Source organism: Electrona antarctica (genome assembly GCF_951216825.1).
Source record: "Electrona antarctica genome assembly, chromosome: 20".
In the NCBI taxonomy this organism is placed as follows: Eukaryota; Metazoa; Chordata; class Actinopteri; order Myctophiformes; family Myctophidae; genus Electrona; species Electrona antarctica.
The window spans coordinates 31,211,285-31,232,643 of NC_136801.1; the positions used below are offsets into that span (position 1 = coordinate 31,211,285).

The window sequence follows — 21,359 nt, forward strand, 5'->3', positions numbered from 1 at the left end:
CGTACAGGGTTATTATACAGGATGCTCCTACACACGATCACAACCCATACACAAAGAAACATCAGTGGTCAGTTGTCTGTCTGTCTGTCTGTCTGTCTGTCTGTCTGTCTGTCTGTCTGTCTGTCTGTCTGTCTGTCTGTCTGTCTGTCTGTCTGTCTGTCTGTCTGTCTGTCTGTCTGTCTGTCTGTCTGTCTATTCACACTTGCTTTTAGTTGATGATAGTTGATGTTCTGTGTTATTCATGTCCTCACTGTTTTGACTTATTCACTGACCTTTTCGCTAATAATATTATTCTACTGTTTTATGCTTTTTCTTGTATTTTTTGAGGGGCGCTTTTTGAAGATTACCTCATATGGCAGCCAAGTCTATGGAATTGTTAATGTTTGTTTGGAGCACTTATGACATAAATAGTGTGCCAGCCAATGACGACGTAAGACACCATGGGCCCGATATAAATACAGTGGGTGCCCCTCACTTCACATGAGTGTGATTTTTATTCTTTATTGATCTGTAAATAACTTTGAGCTGCATTCCATGTCATGAAAGGTGCTATAAATAAAGTTTGATTATTGAGAGGCGCTAACCCCGCCTCTGGGTATGGGCACATCTAAGATTCCATGCGCGGCCAAAGGAAGCTGACTCCCGACGTCTTTTCTGGGTTTTTAGACAGCTGGTGGATGGAAAAGAAGCTCCACCCACGCGGCAGGTTGCCGCGTCGGCCAGATTCCCGGAAAAGCTTGCCCCAGCTGCATTCTGCCGTGTGGGTGGAGCTTCTTTTCCATCCACCAGCTGTCTAAAAAAACAGAAATGACGCAAAACACAGCTTCTTCTGTCCGCACATGGAATCTAAAGTGTGCCCAGGCTGCCTGCCTGCCTGCCTGCCTGCCTGCCTGCCTGCCTGTCTTTCTGTCTGTCTCGCTATTCATACCTTTGATGTATCCAAAGTGACTGCCACAGGTTTCGTTCACCACATCACTGGCCTGTCTTTTCACAGACCACTTCACCGTAGTAGAGTTCCTGATGTCTTCCTGACACTTCACTGAGATGGACTCATGTTTGAAGAACTGAGATCTGTCAGGACTGACTCTGATAGACACTGGAGAGAGAGAGAGAGAGAGAGAGAGAGAGAGAGAGAGAGAGAGAGAGAGAGAGAGAGAGAGAGAGAGAGAGCACATGGATGAGAGGAGAGATGCATTCACTAAACCCAAAACTTAAGAATATTTTGTTGACGTTAGATAAGATTTTGTCTACAATTTCATGCTGTTGGCAATTGTGTAGACCTCTTGTAAATGAAGTAATGCAGCTGGTGTTTAACAATACATGTAACTCTAGAGAGCGTAAAATAAGCGTAAAATGAAACCAAACCAAACCAAAAATGAAACCAACTTCATAGCATAGCATATAGCAGTCGATGGTGTGAATCCATAACAATTAGAAATGTATTTTTGTTGAGGTGAAAGTGGTGGATGGATGAATGGTTGGAGCACTTCTCTAAACAATCAGAGGCCTGTCTCAAAACTACACTACCCATGATGCAATGCAACAATGCAACAAAGTCCTCTCACCTTCTGGTTGAGCAGGACCACAGCAGATGAGGAAATACACCACTGTGGGGGAGAGACATAGAGAGAGAGAGAGAGAGAGAGAGAGAGAGAGAGATTGTATTGTATTGTGACACTTTTCTCCAATGCTCTGTAAAGCACTTTGAGCTGTCATGTCATGAAAGGTGCTATACAAATAAAGTTGTATTATTATTATTATTACTTGCTTTGGCAATGTAAACGTTTGTTTTATCATGCCAATACAGCTCCTTTGAATTGAATTGACAGGGTTTTTTTTGTTCTATGTTTAGCCTATTCCCGGTCAAAAGTCCCTAGACAAAGACAAAGGTACTAGACAAAGACAAAGTCCCAGGTACTAGACAAAATCCAGATTCTGCAAACCAAAAACTCTTGTGGTGTAGATGGAATACTAATTGAAATGATTAAACATGCTGACCATAAAGATCACACTGCCTTGTTGAAACTGTTTAACATGGTTATAAGTATAGTATATAGCCTAAGTATAGTACTGTATATGTTGAAACATGGTTCTGAGTATAGGTTATTTCCCTGACATCTGGAACCAAGGACTAATAACACCCATCTTTAAAAATGGTGATAAATTTGACCCGAACAATTATAGAGGCATTTGTGTCAGCAGCAACCTGGGGAAGATCTTCTGTTCAATCATTAACAACCAATTACAGAACTTTCTCAGTAACCATGGCATCCTGAGAAAAAGCCAAATTGGATTCATACCAAAACATCGAACCACCGACCACATTTACACACTTCACACCCTCGTAGAAAAACATGTTATACAAAACAAATCCAAAATTGTCTCCTGCTTTGTAGATTTTGAAAAGGCATTTGACTCGATTTGGCATGAGGGCCTGCTATTCCAGGGGAAACATATGATATTATTAAAACAATGTATCAAAATAATAAATGTGCAGTAAAAATTGGCAACAAAAGAACAGATTTCTTCCCCCAAAGTAGAGGAGTAATGCAGGGCAACAATCTAAGTCCAAGCCTGTTCAAATATAAATTAATTCAGCAATGTGTCTAAAGTGTGCTCTCTCTCTCTCTCTCTCTCTCTCTACTTCAAAGGTTAATTGTGATCTCTGTCTCATTTAAAGAATTGATAGTGAAGTCAAATAAATAAAGTGAGATTGAAATATAATAGTAGGTCTACTCACACGATACTAGATAGTTTGGTGCAAATGTCATCATGGAGATCTGCGTAAAACCAACCGACTGTCTGTCTGTCTGTCTGACTGACTGACTGACTGACTGACTGGCTGACTAACTGACTGACTGACTGACTGGCTGACTGAAGACCGCTTTGCTCTTTGTGGATAAAACGCCCATTTCCTGTATGTATTGTAGTGTTCCTTGTATTTCTTTCTTTTTTTTTGCTTGCTTGCTTGGTTACCGTAGGAAATGTGACATAAGGCACACACCTGACAGAAGACCATTGATATTAAATATTGATGTCTTGATTGATGATAGTTAAATAGAATCGTTTAAATCATGTAGTTGGCCCTGTAGGCCCTATAGTTAATATTTTCTAATATTATGATATGTATGCCCTATAGTTAATATGTTCTAATATCATGGCCCTATAGAGCGTCGCAGTCCCGCCTCCTACCCGGGACCAGGAAATGAAATCCAATGCATTATTCTCATAGACATTTCGTAAAGTATTTATTTAAAGACGGTTACGCCGCGGACAAAGCCAACTCGAGTCGTGACAACTCATGACAACACAAACAATATTTTGGACCAAACAAATAATTAGAAAGAAGAAAAAAACGGCAGGTTACAACACTTTTTTTGTTGTTTTTCTTCTTTCTAATTATTTGTTTGGTCCAAAATATTGTTTGTGTTGTCATGAGTTGTCACGACTCGAGTTGGCTTTGTCCGCGGCGTAACCGTCTTTAAATAAATACTTTACGAAATGTCTATGAGAATAATGCATTGGATTTCATTTCCTGGTCCCGGGTAGGAGGCGGGACTGCGACGCTCTATAGGCCTTGTAGTTAATATGTTCTGTTTTACAGGGTCCTACAGGTTGCCTACAGGGTCCCTGTAGGCCCTGTAGGCCTGTATGGCCTTCTTTGATAAAGGTTTGGACACCCCTGGCCTGTATCACCCTCAACCTTCATGATGAGTCCATCACACTCGTGGTAATGTCCTTGACCTTAACCTTGACCTTTATTAATTAAGGGACCAAGCAGTCACGCAGTGACTTTGGTCACTTATTGTTTTTGTGTTTATTTTTCTTCTCCTTCTCCTTTTTCCGCCAAAAGTTGCAGTTCTGGCTGAACCGTGCAGTCGGTTTTCGCGAAACGCGGTAATCTGGTAGAGGGCCATGTCAAACGGTGACTATGCGAAGCCCATGACGATTGGCCAAATGGTGGCGCTATAGCGCTCATGCGCAGGACAGACATGCGCATGCGCCGGCGTTTTGTGATACCGCCTAAGTAGCGTCTCAGAATTTGTCTGATTTTACTCATTTCTAAGTCGTATTTTTATATCACATTTTATACATCGATAGTTTTAGATGCCTACTTTAACCGGACCATGTGCTTTGAATGATCGGATGCACCGTTCACAAGTATAGCCCACTGAAATCCCCTCCTGCATAGGATCAGTAGCCGGCGCTAGCTCTGCTAGCTAGTTTGACAGCTCGATAGGGTGACAGCTTGACAGCTCGCTAGCCGGGACTCGGGAGGCTAACTACACAGCGATTGAATGGACCCAGGAGATCGACGCTAAACTCAACGCCGATTCAACGCAGCGGGCCCAGTTACTTGGGCCCCTGTCGGTAAGTGTCGTCCTGATCCAGGATTTCTGATGACCCCCCCCCCCCATTCTGTGGGCTCTCAAGTCTACTAAACGCGGCGGGCTACTTTATGTAGCCCTCGCCGGTATGTTTAAAACCTGAAGCCTACCACTACCTACTCACAACCGTTATATATAGCCTGCACCACCCCATCAAATCACTTTCACTGGCCATAGTTGTTTCTCACCCACAGCGATCATCACCACCACCATGGGTACACCTACCTTATCATCACCCGACTGCGACGGATGTCTCCGGCTGACCCAGGCGATCAGCGTACTGGAAGGAAGAATTTCCATACTCCACCAGATCCACAATGACGAGCTGACCATCGATGCGATACTCTCCATCTGCCCTAACGATGACGCATCAATCCCCGAACCTGACTCAACTAGAGGTCTCCGTGGGTCCAAGAAATGTCATCCACCCGGTGGCTGAGATGGACGCCACTGTCGCCGCCGACATGGACGCTCCTAGTCAACGAGCTGCTCAGCCCCCCGCTGAGCTGGACTCCACCGTCCCGTGCCTAGATGCCAAAGTCAAATGGAGTCTACTGGATGCCCCCCTCGCCGGCAGTCTGTGGAAACGCCGCCCCATATCACCGCCAACACCCCCACAGCCAAACCACCTACTGTACTCCCGTTGATCCCCCCTACAGCCATTTTAATTGGAGATTCGATATTGTCTCATATCAAATACCCGAATGCAATAACACGTTCTTTTCCAGGAGCCACGGTCCCCGACATTATTAAAATCCTCCCAGGAATTCTGTCTTCTCTCCCCCCAACGATTAAAAAAATTATATTCCATGTGGGAACGAATGACACTTCGTTAAACCGCTCAGAGCTCCTGAAAGTGGACTTCCAACGATTGATTGTGATGGCCAGCAGCAGTGGAAAGTCGATCTATCTGTCCGGTCCACTTCCCACGTTGGGTCGCGGCACAGGCCGATTCAGCAAAATCCTCTACCTCCACACATGGCTTCCCTCCCTCTGCGCTGCCCAAAACATAAAATATATCGATAATTGTCTCCACCAGGCCGAAGGCATGGGGAGAGAGTATGTTTTGCACTCCGTCCGTTCCGTCCGTGTGTGTGTCCGTCCTTCCTTCCTTCCGTCCGTCTGTTACCAGCTAATCTCCGGCACCGTTAACCCGGTCGATGCCAAACTTTGCACAGGCACTCCCTGGATGCCAACGATGAACCTCTGCCCCGCATTTTCCAGAACGGCCTGTTATAGCGCCACCATGAGGCAGCTTTTCACATTCTTTACCTAAAACTGCACCGATCTGCGTGAAACGTTGCATGCACACTCCCTAGAGGCCAAGGACAAACCTTTGACCTGCATTTTCCGCATCTGCCTTTTATAGCGCCACCAGGAGGCCGACTTTTGTAAAACACATTTTTTGATATTACTCCTCCAGATTCTGTCCAAAAATCTCACAAATCGTTACACAGTATCTTATGGTCATGTGCTCAAGTCGGATCTGTCCGATATTTCATATTCCATCCTAATTGGCTATAATTGGCTTTCACAGTTTGCAAGATTGCCCCGTTTTGAACAAAAGCCTCAAATCATGAACGCAGCATGCAATTTACGTGAAATCTTTCACACATTTTCCTACTAGGCTGAGGAATATGTCCCACCCTTTTCACATTGGCCTGTTATAGCGCCACCAACAGGTTGATTTTTGCAAAACACATTTTTGGAACAAAATGCCTCAAATCATCCAATTGCCATCAAAGGCAAACATGTTTATATTACTCCTAAACATTTTGCCAAACATCTCACACAGTCCTATCCTCCTGGTGGAGACCTGTGACCAGAAGGGCACTTTTTCTAGTTAGTCATGTTTTCAAAATCTCTATGGGTGATTGTAATCTGTGGGAACTTCTGGGAAGTATCAAGGATGTGTCTCTGATGTCTTGGCACAGACAGTAGACAGGTGTTTATAGGAAGTGTAGCTCAGTGTCCACTTCATTTTGTGTGCAGTGGGTGCCTAGTCTGTCTTCTCTTGGGAGTCAGGTCTGCCTATAGTGACCTTTCTCAATCACAAGACTGTGTTCACTGAGTCTATATCGAGTTCATGTTTTCCTTAGTGTTGGATCAGTTACAGTGCTCAAGTATTCAGCAACCTCGATACGATAGATACGTATACGTTGATTCCAAATAATGACCATGTATTTACTAAGAGCTTGCATTTATTATTCTGTAGCAAAAGCAAAGCTTTAAGTATTGCACAAATACTAAAAAAAAAATTCAACCTTTTTTGTTTTGTGAGCTTGTAGATCGGCTATTTTAAAATGGCCAAAATGTATAGGGGTTAAAGCGATTTCTTTTTTATTATTATTTATTTACTATATTCGTACTAGACCCCAGAAAGTTAAATCTGGCCACAAAAGATCCCGGGATCTATTGAATGTAAAGGGAGAGGTGACAAACTGACATTATGACGTGTCGATTCGACACACAGTATGGCATGCCCCTAGTACCCCCCCCCCCTCCACCCCCCCCCCCCCCCCACCCCCCGCTAAAAAGGAAGAAAGCAGCAAATAATAAAATTACACTAATCTTTTACTTTCTCTAATAACAACCTAAAACATGAACCTTGGTTGTGTGTGTGTGTGTGTGTGTGCGTGCGTGCGTGCGTGCGTGCGTGCGTGCGTGCGTGCGTGCGTGCGTGCGTGCGTGCGTGCGTGCGTGTGCATGTGTCATTGTGTTTGGGTCTGGGTCACCTTAATCACAACAAATATCGACTCAGCACGATCACAAAACCACACACTTCCCTGTTCTGTCTGAGAATAGGTCCTCTGGGTGTGTGTGTGTGTGTGTGTGTGTGTGTGTGTGTGTGTGTGTGTGTGTGTGTGTGTGTGTATGTGTGTGTGTGAACATTAGCCAAAAAGTATGATTGATTAAATCTTACTTAGCCCAAGAGACAAAAACATTTAATCAGAGTGGATCAGATTTAGATTTTCGGGTGTTAAAGAATGGGCCCTATTTTGCGTGTCTTAAGTACCATGCGACTTAAGATCTGGTGGCGAGGCCAGTGCTGTTTGGCTGTTGAGTGGCCAAACAGCATTATCCATGCCTCCACGCCTTAAGTTAAGTCATAAGACCTGGTACTTAAGACACACAATAGGGCCCTTAATTTCAAAATTAAATATATATTTTTAATTGACATGAGATGGGGAGCGGATGTTGAACTTTGACAAACTTGTGAAGGTTCTGGTGACACAGACCAGTGAATGTCTGCCATTATCATGTCAAGGACCCACAGTTTGATTTCTGAGCCTGTAGATCAGCTATTTCCAAAATATTTTAATAAAACACACATTCTGCATAATTTTGAATTGTAATAATGAATGAGCTATTCTTGCTGAGTGGTTCATTCCTTCGATCCTTAAGTGGTTTAAGCTTATTTGCAACGACCTGAAACAGTCTTGTGAAGTACTGGCATCAAAGCCTTAATGTGAAGCACTGTCATCAAGGCCCTAATGTCACCCCATTCGACCGGTGTCTTTGCATTGGATCGGCGAAATCATCCGTTATCAGCACCTTCGCATAGGGCCAGTATGGCCATACTGGCATACTCACTGTTTCAGTATGCATTATCACATATTGTGACGGGTGATAATGTCACTGATGTCCTGACGGAGGCGTGCCGTGTCTGGTGGCCTTGAGCCGTCGTTGCGTCCCGATAGGCAGAGAATAGTATTAGTAGACCCTAGTTTCCATGTGCCGACAATAGAGTTGGAAATGACACGTTCAGCCAAGGGTGAGTATGCCAGTAGCCTATGGCCATACTGGCCCTATGCGAAGGTGCTGATAACGGATGATTTCGCCGATCCAATGCAGAGAGAACGGTCGAGTGTTTGACAGAAAGACAGATTGAGTTGGTATTGATGACTGTAATTGTCTGCGTGCGACGGCGTGCGTGTGTGCGTGCGTTTGGGTCTGGGTCACCTTAATCAAAACAAATATCGACTCAGCACAATCACAAAACTGCACACTTCCCTGTTCCTGAGAATAGGACGTGTGTGTGTGTGTGTGTGTGTGTGTGTGTGTGCGTGTGTACGTGCGTGTGCACATTAGCAAAAAAGTATGATGATTAAATCTTACTTAGCCCAAGAGACAAAAACATTTAATCAGAGTGGATCAGATTTGGATTTTTGGGTGTTCTGTTAAAGATATTATTTCAAAATTAAACTCATATTTTTTAATTGACAAATGAGATATTTCTATGATCCCAATGCTGTATTTAGTTTTGTTTTTTAATCACCTCAAAATAAAAATCTGATCCACTCTGATAGGGAGCGGATGTTAAACTTGTGATAGTTCTGGTAACACAGACCAGTGAATGTCTGCCATTATCATGTCAAGGAACCAAAGTTAGATTTTTTAGCCTGTAGATCGGCTATTTCCAAAATATTTTAATAAAGTTAATACACAAGATACCTTGTGAAACATTCTGCATAATGAGTAGGTACTACTTGTTACAGAGTATTTCTACATCGCAGTATAGATACTTTCTCATAATGTACGTTTCCACCACTGTTTTATTGATTTGCAGAATTACAGTACATTTCAATCACAACTCAATACAAAAACTGTTAACTGTGAGCGGACGACACCATAAAGCATCACACTCGTTTACAAGAGGGTCCACCGTTTTCAATTCATCATAACATTTAGAGACGTACGAATATACACTTCTATATTAGCCAAAACCAGGAAATCATCATAAAGGAGGTAAAAAGGGGGAAAGAACATATATAGTGATGGGAAAAAGGGGTGGGTGGGGGATTCAGATTTTACGGGGGCCAGTTTCGAATTGCAGCCGTCCATACCTGTAGGTGCCCTTTGAGAACGGTTTTGAAGGAGTCAAGGGATTCACATGTCTTAATGACAGTTGGTAGGACGTTCCACATTTTTGTTACATAGGAGCGAAATAATAATAATAATATCTGGGACTTATATAGCGCTTTTCTAATACCCAAAGACGCTTTACATGTGTGGGGGCCGGGGGGGGGACATGAGAAAAGGACAACTTTATTAGAAAAATAAGTAAAATAAGAATAAAACACTATAGGGAATGCTATTCTGAACAGGTGGGTTTTCAGTGTGTCAGATGTGTGTTTTCAGATGTGTTTGGGGAGGGCATTCCAGAGGTTAGGGGCGGCCACAGAGAAGGCCCTGTCGCTTTATTCATTCAGCTCATCATGTTAGGTTTCATGAGTCAGAGTTACAGTATAGTATTCCTGTCAGAAACACTTACAAGTCTTACATGATAGAGACAGCAATGCAGTAGATAGAAAATCTCTGCGCGCGCGCGCACACACACACACACACACACACACACACACACACACACACACACACACACACACACACACACACACACACACACACACACACACACACACACACACACACACACACACACACACACACACAACCCTCAACCCTAAGCCATTCCAGCCTGTCAAAGTGGGCAGGGGTGAGCTGGGTTCGGGGGGGTGAGGCCCACTGTGAGGGTGTGTGCGTGGCTGCGTGCACACATGTGACACAGAGAAGAGGAAGCTGGGTGTGTATATAATCAGTACATGGGGAACAGTGCAGACATTGGATGTGAGTGTGACAGCTTCATCTGACCTCCACAGAGACTACCTGCCTCTTCTTCAGGTGAGAAACACCCCACACACTACTGCACCTTTCATTTAACCCATTAAGACACATGAGAGTCCGTTGCTCTCCCCGGGTTGGCAGAGGGAGTCTAGCGCCCAGGATTACATTTGAAAATTGACATTGGGTGAAAAAAACTGGGTTGCAAAAATCGTGGGATAAAAAATGTAAGAAAGAAAGACTCTATACAAAGGTCTTCTAAAAAAAGCTTTAAAAGGTTTTCTGAAAATATGGTATATGACCCATATCTGAATATATTTAGTTCCAGGGACCCTCCAGAAGCAAAGATTTGAGTAGTTTTATAAAATGTATAGTTACACAAATGTAGCGTGGCATGAAGTGACATGCTATGAGCTTGTGTATCTGTTATTTTTGAATAAAGTATAAAATGTGGTTAAAGTGGTTAAAAGATTGTGATGCAAAATCATGTAAAATGACACAGATGCCTTCCTGGTTTTAATGGGTTAAATGAGAGAGAGAGAGAGACAGAGAGAAAGTATTTCCCTCATGACTTATTGGCAATATAATCTATTATATTAGCAGTAGTTGTAGTAAGTGTACATAATTGAGTACCACAGACGAAAAACAGTCTAAGTCCAAATTTCAGACTGACCCCTCCACGAAAAGGCCTCGTTGTCCTGAACCCTTATCTATCATTTATATATTATGGATCAATAGTGTGGACTTAGACTGTTATTCGTCTGTGGTACTCCTAGTTAATACTGACTGTTACAAAACAGGACCCTTGCACTCATAAATGTTGAAAAATGCCTGCGGCCCAACCATGTTGTATTATCATTAAAATGGTAAGTGTTTTTGCCAATTATTTTGGAGGCTCACTTGAAATATCCTCACGAGCCACTGGTGGGCCGCGGTCCACAGGTTGAGAATCACTGCTATAAGTATTAATTCAGCTCATGTTAGGTTTCATGAGTCAGAGTTATAGTATTCCTGTCAGAAACACAAGTCTTACATGATAGAGACATCAATGCAGTAGATAGATAGAAGATAGTAGATAGATCATGTGTGATGAAGGAGAGCACTGCGTTGGTGTGTGATAATGCAAGAAAATGTGTGTGTGTGTGTGTGTGTGTGTGTGTGTGTGTGTGTGTGCGTGCGTGCGTGCGTGCGTGCGTGCGTGCGTGCGTGCGTGCGTGCGTGCGTGCGTGCGTGCGTGCGTGCAGTGTCAGTCATGTGTGATGACAATGTCGTTGCGTTGGTGGTTGATAATGGGAGTGGCATGATCAAGGCGGGCTTTGGTGGAGACGACAGCCCTCGCGTCGTCTTCCCGTCCATCGTGGGACGTCCCAGGCACCAGGTGAGATGCCATTGGTCGATTTGACCCTATATACTGTATAAGACCACAAACCATTGGTCCATTCGACCATATAGATATAGACAGATAAGAATAGACCCTCCAGAGAAACTTGATTATGCAGGCTAAAATCCTTGATTATGCAGGCTAAAATCCTTGATTATGCAGGCTAAAATCCTTGATTATAGGCTAAAATCCTTGATTATAGGCTAAAACCCTTGATTATAGGCTAAAATCCTTGATTATGCAGGCTAAAATCCTTGATTATGCAGGCTAAAATCCGTGATTATGCAGGCTAAAATCCTTGATGATAGGCTAAAATCCTTGATTATAGGCTAAAATCCTTGATTATAGGCTATAATCCTTGATTATGCAGGCTAAAATCCTTGATTATAGGCTAAAATCCTTGATTATAGGCTAAAATCCTTGATTATGCAGGCTAAAATCCTTGATTATGCAGTCTAAAATCCTTGATTATGCAGGCTAAAATCCTTGATTATAGGCTAAAATCCTTGATTATGCAGGCTAAAATCCTTGATTATGCAGGCTAAAATCCTTGATTATGCAGGCTAAAATCCTTGATTATAGGCTAAAATCCTTGATTATAGGCTAAAATCCTTGATTATGCAGGCTAAAATCCTTGATTATGCAGACTAAAATCCTTATAGGCTAAAATCCTTGATTATAGGCTAAAATCCTTGATTATAGGCTAAAATCCTTGATTATGCAGGCTAAACTCCTTGATTATGCAGGCTAAAATCCTTGATGATAGGCTAAAATCCTTGATGATAGGCTAAAATCCTTGATTATAGGCTAAAATCCTTGATTATAGGCTAAAATCCTTGATTATGCAGGCTAAAATCCTTGATTATAGGCTAAAATCCTTGATTATGCAGGCTAAAATCCTTGATTATAGGCTAAAATCCTTGATTATGCAGTCTAAAATCCTTGATTATAGGCTAAAATCCTTGATTATAGGCTAAAATCCTTGATTATAGGCTAAAATCCTTGATTATGCAGGCTAAAATCCTTGATTATGCAGGCTAAAATCCTTGATTATGCAGGCTAAAATCCTTGATTATGCAGGCTAAAATCCTTGATTATGCAGGCTAAAATCCTTGATTATGCAGGCTAAAATCCTTGATTATGCAGTCTAAAATCCTTGATTATGCAGGCTAAAATCCTTGATTATGCAGGCTAAAATCCTTGATTATGCAGGCTAAAATCCTTGATTATAGGCTAAAATCCTTGATTATGCAGGCTAAAATCCTTCATTATGCAGGCTAAAATCCTTGATTATGCAGGCTAAAATCCTTGATTATGCAGGCTAAAATCCTTGATTATAGGCTAAAATCCTTGATTATAGGCTAAAATCCTTGATTATGCAGGCTAAAATCCTTGATTATGCAGACTAAAATCCTTATAGGCTAAAATCCTTGATTATAGGCTAAAATCCTTGATTATGCAGGCTGAAATCCTTTATGCGATGAAATGCAGGTTTTTATGTGATTTTATTATTATTATTAGGGACGTGATTATGCACCCCTTTTGAAAAATAATTACCCCTGCATATAATCTGTACCTTAACCTCAGTAAAACTGTCTAGACCTAACCTTATTCCTAAACATAATCTCAGTAAAACTATAGGCCTATCTAAACCTAACCATATTCCTAAACGTAACCTTAGTGAAACAAATGCAAGAGTACAAGAACCGCGTTTCACCGAGCGGTCTGCAAAAAAGGAAAACAATGGGGACGAGCCTCCCAGTTATTATGCTGTAGCACATTTTACTAATGTCTGTCTGTCTCTCTTTGCCCGTCTGTCTGTCTCTCTTTGTCTGTCTGTCTGTCTCTTTTTGTCTGTTTGTCTGTCTTTCTCTCTTTGCCTGTCTGTCTGTCTGTAGACGGCGTCCATCGTGGGACGTCCCAGGGCGGGGCAGAAAGACTTTTACGTGGGGGACGAGGCTCAGTCTAACAGGGGCATTCTGACCCTCACAAACCCCATAGAGAACGGCATCATCACCAACTGGGACAACATGGAGAAGGTGCGCACGCACGCACACACGCACGCACACACACACACACGCACACACACACGCACACACGCACACACACACACACACACAGTGGCAGCGGTGGCCGAACGGATAGCGGCGCGGTCTAGTTCGAAACAGGCGTCCGACACGTTAAAATTACCACCGCTGAAATGCCCTTGAACAAGGCATCAACCACTACGATGAAATGTGTTCTATGAGCAGGGCCTGGCTGGAAACAAGTTCTTGAGCTTAGCCCAGATACCCTGGGTAAATATACATTTAATTTCATTACACACACACACTCACACACACACTCTCACACACACACACACAAACAGTCTAACAGGAGCCCTCATACAAAGTTTCTTCTACTATGCATGCATCTCTTGGTTCCACAGCACCTCAAAGGCCCTTAAAACAAGGCTTCAGACTTCTGGCCTCATACACACGTATCAAACACATGTTATGTGTCTTGTCTGTGTTTAATGGCCGCCACAATGCTTTTCCAATGGGAGTCACATGGTTTGACCAAACATTTTTGTTTGATGGGCAGAACACAGCTATCAAACACAAATGTCTGGTCAAACCATGACTTCCATTGGAAAAGCATTGAGGCGGCCATCAAACACAGACAGAACACATGCAGAACATGCATTCTGTACGTGTGTATGAGGCCTCCCAAAACAAACTGGTCAGGCTACCACTTGGCCTCACTCCCCAAACCCACCTCACCCCTGCCCATTTTGATAGGCTGGAATGGCTTTGGGTTGACGACAGAGTACAGCCACTTGCAATGGGCCTGATCTACAAGATCCACCACCAAGATATGTACCTGTCAAAATACCAGAGGGAGTTTAACAAACCCCGTTCAACCCAGATTCGGCTCAAACAAGAGAGTACATACATTTAGCTGCTTAGTACAATTTGGCTGCAATTCGAAACTGGCCCCTGTAAAAAAAAGTCAAATAAGTTTTTGTATTGACTTGTGCTTTCGTTTGAAATGTTCTACATACTGTGAAATAAAAATGTCAATCAATATGTCAGATTTGGCATCACGCATTCAACGAGCTGCAAGTGGTCCCCGAAGAACATCCTATCCTGCTGACCGAAGCGGCGCTGAACCCCAAGCCCAACAGAGAGAAGATGGCACAGGTACGCGCACGCACGCACGCACGCACGCACGCACGCACGCACGCACGCACGCACGCACGCACGCACGCACGCACGCACGCACGCACACACACTTATTATTTTAATCTCTCTCTCCTCAGGTCATGTTTGAGAAGTTCAACACGCCTGCGATGTACCTCGCCATCCAGGCTGTCCTGTCACTGTACGCTTCTGGACGCACGACTGGTCAGTGTCTGTCTGTCTGTCTGTCTGTCTGACAGTATAGAACAAAAAACATGGTAATACATCAAATACATACAAATAGTCATCATGAATGATACGTAGGGCAGCTGTGGCTCAGGATGTAGAGCAGGTCGTCCAATGATCCCTGGGTCGGCGGTTCGAATCCCGGCTCCTCCTGTCCACATGTCGAAGTGTCCTTGGGCAAGACACTGAACCCTACACCCTCCAATGAGTTGGTCGGTGTGAGCTTGCCACCATTGGTGTGTGAATGTGGGTAGTGAGGACGGCAGGACGCTGGCGTCGACTGTTCGCCGCTTCACCTCCCAATGTATGAATGAATGAACCATTGTAAAGCGATTTGAGCACTTGGAAAAGGGCTATAAAAATGCAATTCATTATTAAAAATGCAATTCATTACGTAAGCTAAGAACCCAACAGTGGAATATCTATATAATGAAACTATATGCACTATAGAGTGCTATGTCATTGTCTACATAAAATGCTATCTAAGTTACATAAGTTGAGCCTATCCATATGCCTGTAAAGTCGTCAAGGCTAGGGCAAGTGCTACGGGCTAAGATGGAATCCCGAGAGGTGGGTTTTCAAACTACGGCGGAAGAATGGGAGTGAGTCTGCCGTTCTAATTACAATGGGAAGTGCATTCTATAGTTTTGGAGGCAGAAGGGAGAAGAGTTTGGGATGTGTGGAGCGTTGTCTGATGCATAAAGTGAGTGGCAAATTGAATTGAACGTTGTTTAACTTTGTATAATGCAATTAGATAGGACATTTCGGTTTGGATGTACTATATGGGCTGTCAATCTGATAGGACTTTTCTGTTTGGATGTATGGGCTGTCAATCAGATAGGACTTTTCTGTTTGGATGTATGGGCTGTCAATCAGATAGGACTTTTCTGTTTGGATGTATGGGCTGTCAATCAGATAGGACTTTTCTGTTTGGATGTATGGGCTGTCAAGGCCAGAAAGTAGTTTGTTGCCACTCAGTAGGCATGCATACCTGCTATACTTCATTTTTAGGAACATTGGCTCAATGTACCCCCTGGACACCATGAATTTGGTTCATTTTACCCACATCCACCAATAATTAAATTATTCACATGGGTTTATCCATTGGCAAATCACCAACATGTAGGCCTACAGTATATTACATTTTAGTGTGTGTGTGTGTGTGCGCGTGCGTGCGTGCGTGCGTGCGTGCGTGCGTGCGTGTGTGTTTTGAGAATTCATTCAGCTCAGAAACACTTACAAGTCTTACATGATAGAGACATCAATGCAGTAGATAGAACATCTCTCTCTCGGGTTTCATGTGTGTAAAATAATGTTTTCTACTTTCCCCACCCAGGTATAGTCCTAGACAGTGGCGAAGGAGTGACCCATACTGTTCCTATCTACGAGGGCTATGCTCTGCCTCATGCCATCATTAGGTTGGATCTGGCTGGAGGAGACCTCACCGATTACCTCATGAAGCTCCTGAAACTGAGAGGATACAACATGCAGATCCTGAAACAGAGAGGAATCGGATACAACTTCACCACCGGAGGTACGCACGCACGCATGCACGCACCTGAACACACATACCTGTAGGCTACAGATTCGTCACCACAGGTACGCGCGAGCACACACACACACCTGAACACCTTTGCTTTTATATGAAATATCCCAGACTATTAAGATATTAGGACGATGCTTCTGAACATGTGTGAGTTTGCCCACTAATCTTAAAATAACAACCGAAAATAGCCGGTCTATACAAGCACATTGAGGGCTTGTAGATCGTCAATTCCCGCTGCGCAACATGCTTCCATAGAAGACATGCTGGCTTCTATGGAAACCAAATGACTGAAATCTGTGTGTGTGTGTGTGTGTGTGCGCGTGCGCGCGTGCGTGCGTGCGTGCGTGCGTGCGTGCGTGCGTGCGTGCGTGCAGCGGAGAGGGAGATCGTTAGGGACATCAAAGAGAAGCTGTGCTACGTGGCGCTTGACTTTGAACAAGAGATGCAGACGGCCACCTCCTCCACGTCTCTGGAGAGGAGCTACGAGCTTCCTGACGGAGAGGTCATCACCGTGGGCAACGAGAGGTTCAGATGTCCCGAGGCCCTGTTCCAGCCCGCCTTTATAGGTAACCCCTGACCTCTAGTCTCGCGTAGCCAGACAACTATTCCACAATCTCTGAATGCTACATGGAACAGTGACGTAGACTCCGTGGGGGCGGCGGGGCTCGAGCCCCTATGATGAATTAGACCTGAATATGTACAGTATATTCGCCTAGTCGGTTCGTCCCGTTTGTACCGCGGGGGGGAGGAGGGGGGAGGAGGGGCGCCCCCATGACGATTATAAAAACATTTCGTCTCTGGTCTGGAACAACACCTCCCGAAATCCGAGTAAGGAAGCTGCCATTTCCGTTCACGGAAATGTTTTAAAATCTTTACGTTGTATATTTTTTCCTTTTCTGCTAAGCATCAAGCTATATATGTTTAGATGATTTCTATTTATATTAGGATAAATGTGCGTGACGAAATGGAAGTGGGGAGGAGGCTTCACTTCTGCTTTATATTTTACTCATGATCAGAGCTTCCGTTGCTCCAGACTGTATGACAGAAGCATTTATATTTTACTCATGATCAGAGCTTCCGTTGCTCCAGACTGTATGATGGAAATATTTATATTTTACTCATCAGAGCTTCCGTTCTCCAGACTGTTTGACGGAAGCATGACTGACTGCCAATTTTTTCCCCCTTTTTTTTTCATTCCATAGTTTTTTTTATTTCGACCTTCGGTCGCAATAAAAACAGTTGAAAATGGGGAAAGTATACTGTACAGTTGGAGGGGGTATTTATTTGTTTTTTTTTTTTTGTTTATTTGGATAGCTACTACCTTAGTAGCAGCTACTCTTCCTGGGGTCCACACATAAAATACATTACAATCAATACAGTCATATGAAATACATTTTACAAGACTGTAAGAAAATAAAATACAACTAAATATAAAACAAGTGATTAATAACATTGCATATATATACAATTTCAGTTTGAGTAGCCTACCGTTACAGTATGAAAGATTTTAAACAGTGCTCAATGACCATTCTCAAAAAGCAAGTGACATGAGATATTTCTTTAACTTATTTTTAAGGGTACACAGAGCTATGTCACATTGCATCGTTATATACTTGTTATACAGGTTATAAAGTTATTTTTTTAACAAATAGCAGCATTTTAGGACAGATGGCAGCATTTAGATAGTATACAAAAAAGCTCAGACTAATGGTAGCAGCTCTGTTTACATGTGCAGTAGTCAGTCTATTAACTAACGTTACTATTTTCATGAGCCTCTGTGGTACTGGATGGCAAGCTTTCGTCACCTCATAGCTGTCAGTGTTATTTTGCATGGCTGTGTTGTTGAACACATATATACACAGCTTGACTCACTCAGCTGTGTGCTGCCCCCTACAGGCATGGAGTCGGCGGGCATCCACGAGACCACCTACAACAGCATCATGAAATGTGACGTCGACATCCGTAAGGACATGTACGCTAACACCGTGATGTCTGGAGGCAACACCATGTACACTGGCATCGCCGACCGTATGCAGAAAGAGATCAGCGCCCTGGCACCCCCCACCATGAATGTTAAGGTACATATTAGACCCCTAACCCTAACACCCCCCACCATGAAGATTAAGATACATATTAGACCCCTAGGGTAGTAAGGGAGGCTGAAAACAACCAAAAAGAACACGCACATCCAAGTGCCTACTAGGAAGGGTGCTGGATTAAATAAAGTCACAAGTAGATAAATGAAACAATCCACACACCATTTTCTGCTCAGAGATTTCTTTACTTAATGTGGTAACGTTTCGAGCCGTAGCCCTTCTTCAGACCCAGAAAATGGTGTGCGGATTGTTTCATTTATCTACATATGAGACCCCTAACATTAAGCCTAACACCCTCCACCATGTCGATCAAGGTCATTTTGAGGATGCAATCTGATTGGTTGAAACAGCCATCTAGCCGTGCTTAAACGAGCATGATGGAATGCCTAATCAAAACATGAAAATCAGCTGCTCTGTTCTCCCAGAGCGGAGCCGACTGGGTTGCTATGCTAGCGAGTTTCTTGGAACATTTTTTGTTTAGTAGCTAGCTACATCTGTCGTTAAAATAATAAGATTTTTCTTAGCGAATACCTTAGTTATAATGAAATTGAGTTTTTAAGGTTAGCTGTTGTATAATCGCAATGTTACACTCGAGGGTCGTGCTTTACTGTCATTAATGCATTTTCTGCGCTGCTAGACCCAGCCTGCAGCAACGCAGGCGTGCCATTAATGACGGTAAAGCACGACCCTCGAGTGTATTTATTGCTCAATAAGACCACCCACCCTAACCCTGGCACCCTCCACCATGAAGATCAAGGTACATTAGACCACCCACCCATCCTAACAATAACCCTAACACACTCCATGCAGTCTGGCTTATAGCTTGGACTCAGGGGGGTGGACGCCTCTGCCTTGCATAGTCCTGCAGTGAATATGCATCTTGCTATTCCTTTGCTATTCACCTTTTTTAAACCTCTCCCATCCTAACCCAAAACCTAACCCTAGCCTACACCATGAAGATTAAGGTGTAGAACTCTAATATTACTGATCATCTTCTCTCCTGCAGATCATTGCGCCTCCAGAGCGTAAGTACTTGGTGTGGATCGGAGGTTCCATCATGGCCTCTCTCTCCAGCTTCTATAACCAGATGGTGATGTCCAGGCAGGAGTACGAGGAGTTTGGGCCCAGCATGGTGCACCGCAAGTTCTTCTAAAACCCTGCCTCCGAGTCCACTAAACCCTCCCCCCAACCTCGCCTCCAAGCCCACTAAACCCCATAAACTCCGAGTCCACTAAACCCCTCCCCAAAACTGCCATGCACCCTGCAACTCTAAACCAGTAGTTTTCAACCAGAGAGAAAAAATAGATTTCAACCTTACTACTACTTTGTACTACTAGTACTTCGCAGAGGAAAATATGCAAATTGTATGCACATTTATAATAATTATTCAAATTATAATAATAAATGAATGGTAATTTACATTTGGGGGATATCTTTCACAATAATAAATAAAACATGTTATCACAAAAAATATATTTCAGGCATTTTACTTACCGTTTTCAGGGTTAAAGGTTAAAGGTCAAAGGTTAAATTAATTCCAGAGATTTTGAAGTTGTGTGAATTTCTGCCTCTGTGGGGGTTATTTATATGCAAATATCATGACCAATGGCATTGCAAGATTTAAACAATGAACATTAATGATGATGTTTAGGTGAAAAAAAGAACAGAAAAAAAATATTTGTTTTTAATCAAATACAATACAAATGTTGCCCAAAAGCATCGCTGGGGCCTGAAGGGGGTTCCAGTTGGTCCCCAGCTAAATGATGGAGAGTTGGTAACCAAATGGACCCTTAATAGATCTTTAACTCTTGAGTGTAAAATGATTGAAAACGGTTTCATGTTACACTCTCAAGAGTAAAATTAAATGTTAAACATCTGCATTACTTAATTTACAAGAAGTCTACACTATTGTAGGAGAACTGCTATTTTGATCAAGATATTCAAAGTTTTGGGTCTGAGAGGCTAAATGTCATCAAATGGTGGTCCGTGGCTCAAATGCCCAATAAATAAGGGGCCTTGATATCAAAAGGGTTGAAAACCATGCACTCCTCTAGTCTGAACCATGCACTCCTCTAGTCTGAACCATTCACTCCTCTAGTCTGAACCATTCCTTTGCCACACCCGCAGTCTACCCCCCCCCCCCCCCCACCCCACGCCACAGTCTAAACCTATTCTAGCCACGCCCCTACATTTCTAAACCCCTCGTTTTAATACTTATAGTAAAGTGCTATGCTTACTGTATGCTTTGCTATCTGTATGAATGTCCCGGGATTTCACAATAAAAGCTCTTCATACAAGGAAAACCATGTGATTTTCTTTTGTTTCTTTTTTTACCTGTATTACCAGTATGTGGTTGTCAACGTGGGGTCCGGGGACACCCAGGGGGTCCTTGTAGGGGTCACAGGAGGTCCCCAGCTAAATGCTTAGTAGTTACAGTTTTTCCACGATTATTATTAAAAATCGAAACTTTGGCACAATTTGCACAACATTGACTTCATGTATCTAATCGCTCGACACAATTTGCACTACATCACACTCCCTTATCTGCATTAGACTCTGACTTTCCTTGTTTACACTCTGATGTCAATTACACATCACCTTGTTGTCCAAACACTACACACAATGTTCAGTTGTTGTACACACTTATCACGTACAATCTCAAAGCACTACAACACACAATTATTCAAATCGCTAAACATTCAGGTCTGGTGAGCAATTTGTTGGAAACACCTGACCACATAGATGATTCACAGTGAGTCAACTACGTCATCTGGGACAATGTGAGCTTCCACCGGGCTGCTCAAGTGTGTGAGTGGTTCCAGGACCACCCACAGTTTTCCGTTCTATACCTTCCACCTTATTCTCCTTTCCTGGAGCTCTTTTCAGCTTGGAGGTAGAAGGTATATGAACGGAACCCAC

The 21,359-nt window shown here is 43.1% G+C and overlaps 1 protein-coding gene across 1 annotated transcript; it reads left to right on the forward strand.

Annotated features, from left to right (window-relative positions):
* Window positions 1-11,262: 11,262 nt before the first annotated feature.
* Window positions 11,263-20,421, forward strand: LOC306913047 (actin, cytoplasmic-like; the record flags this gene model as incomplete). Its single annotated transcript, XM_079489556.1, has 8 exons — window positions 11,263-11,388; window positions 13,290-13,430; window positions 14,466-14,573; window positions 14,693-14,777; window positions 16,135-16,332; window positions 16,719-16,910; window positions 18,241-18,422; window positions 19,447-20,421. 8 exons carry the CDS (start codon window positions 11,263-11,265, stop codon window positions 19,591-19,593), a joined length of 1,179 nt encoding a protein of 392 aa, XP_079345682.1. The 3' UTR covers window positions 19,594-20,421.
* Window positions 20,422-21,359: the final 938 nt, after the last annotated feature.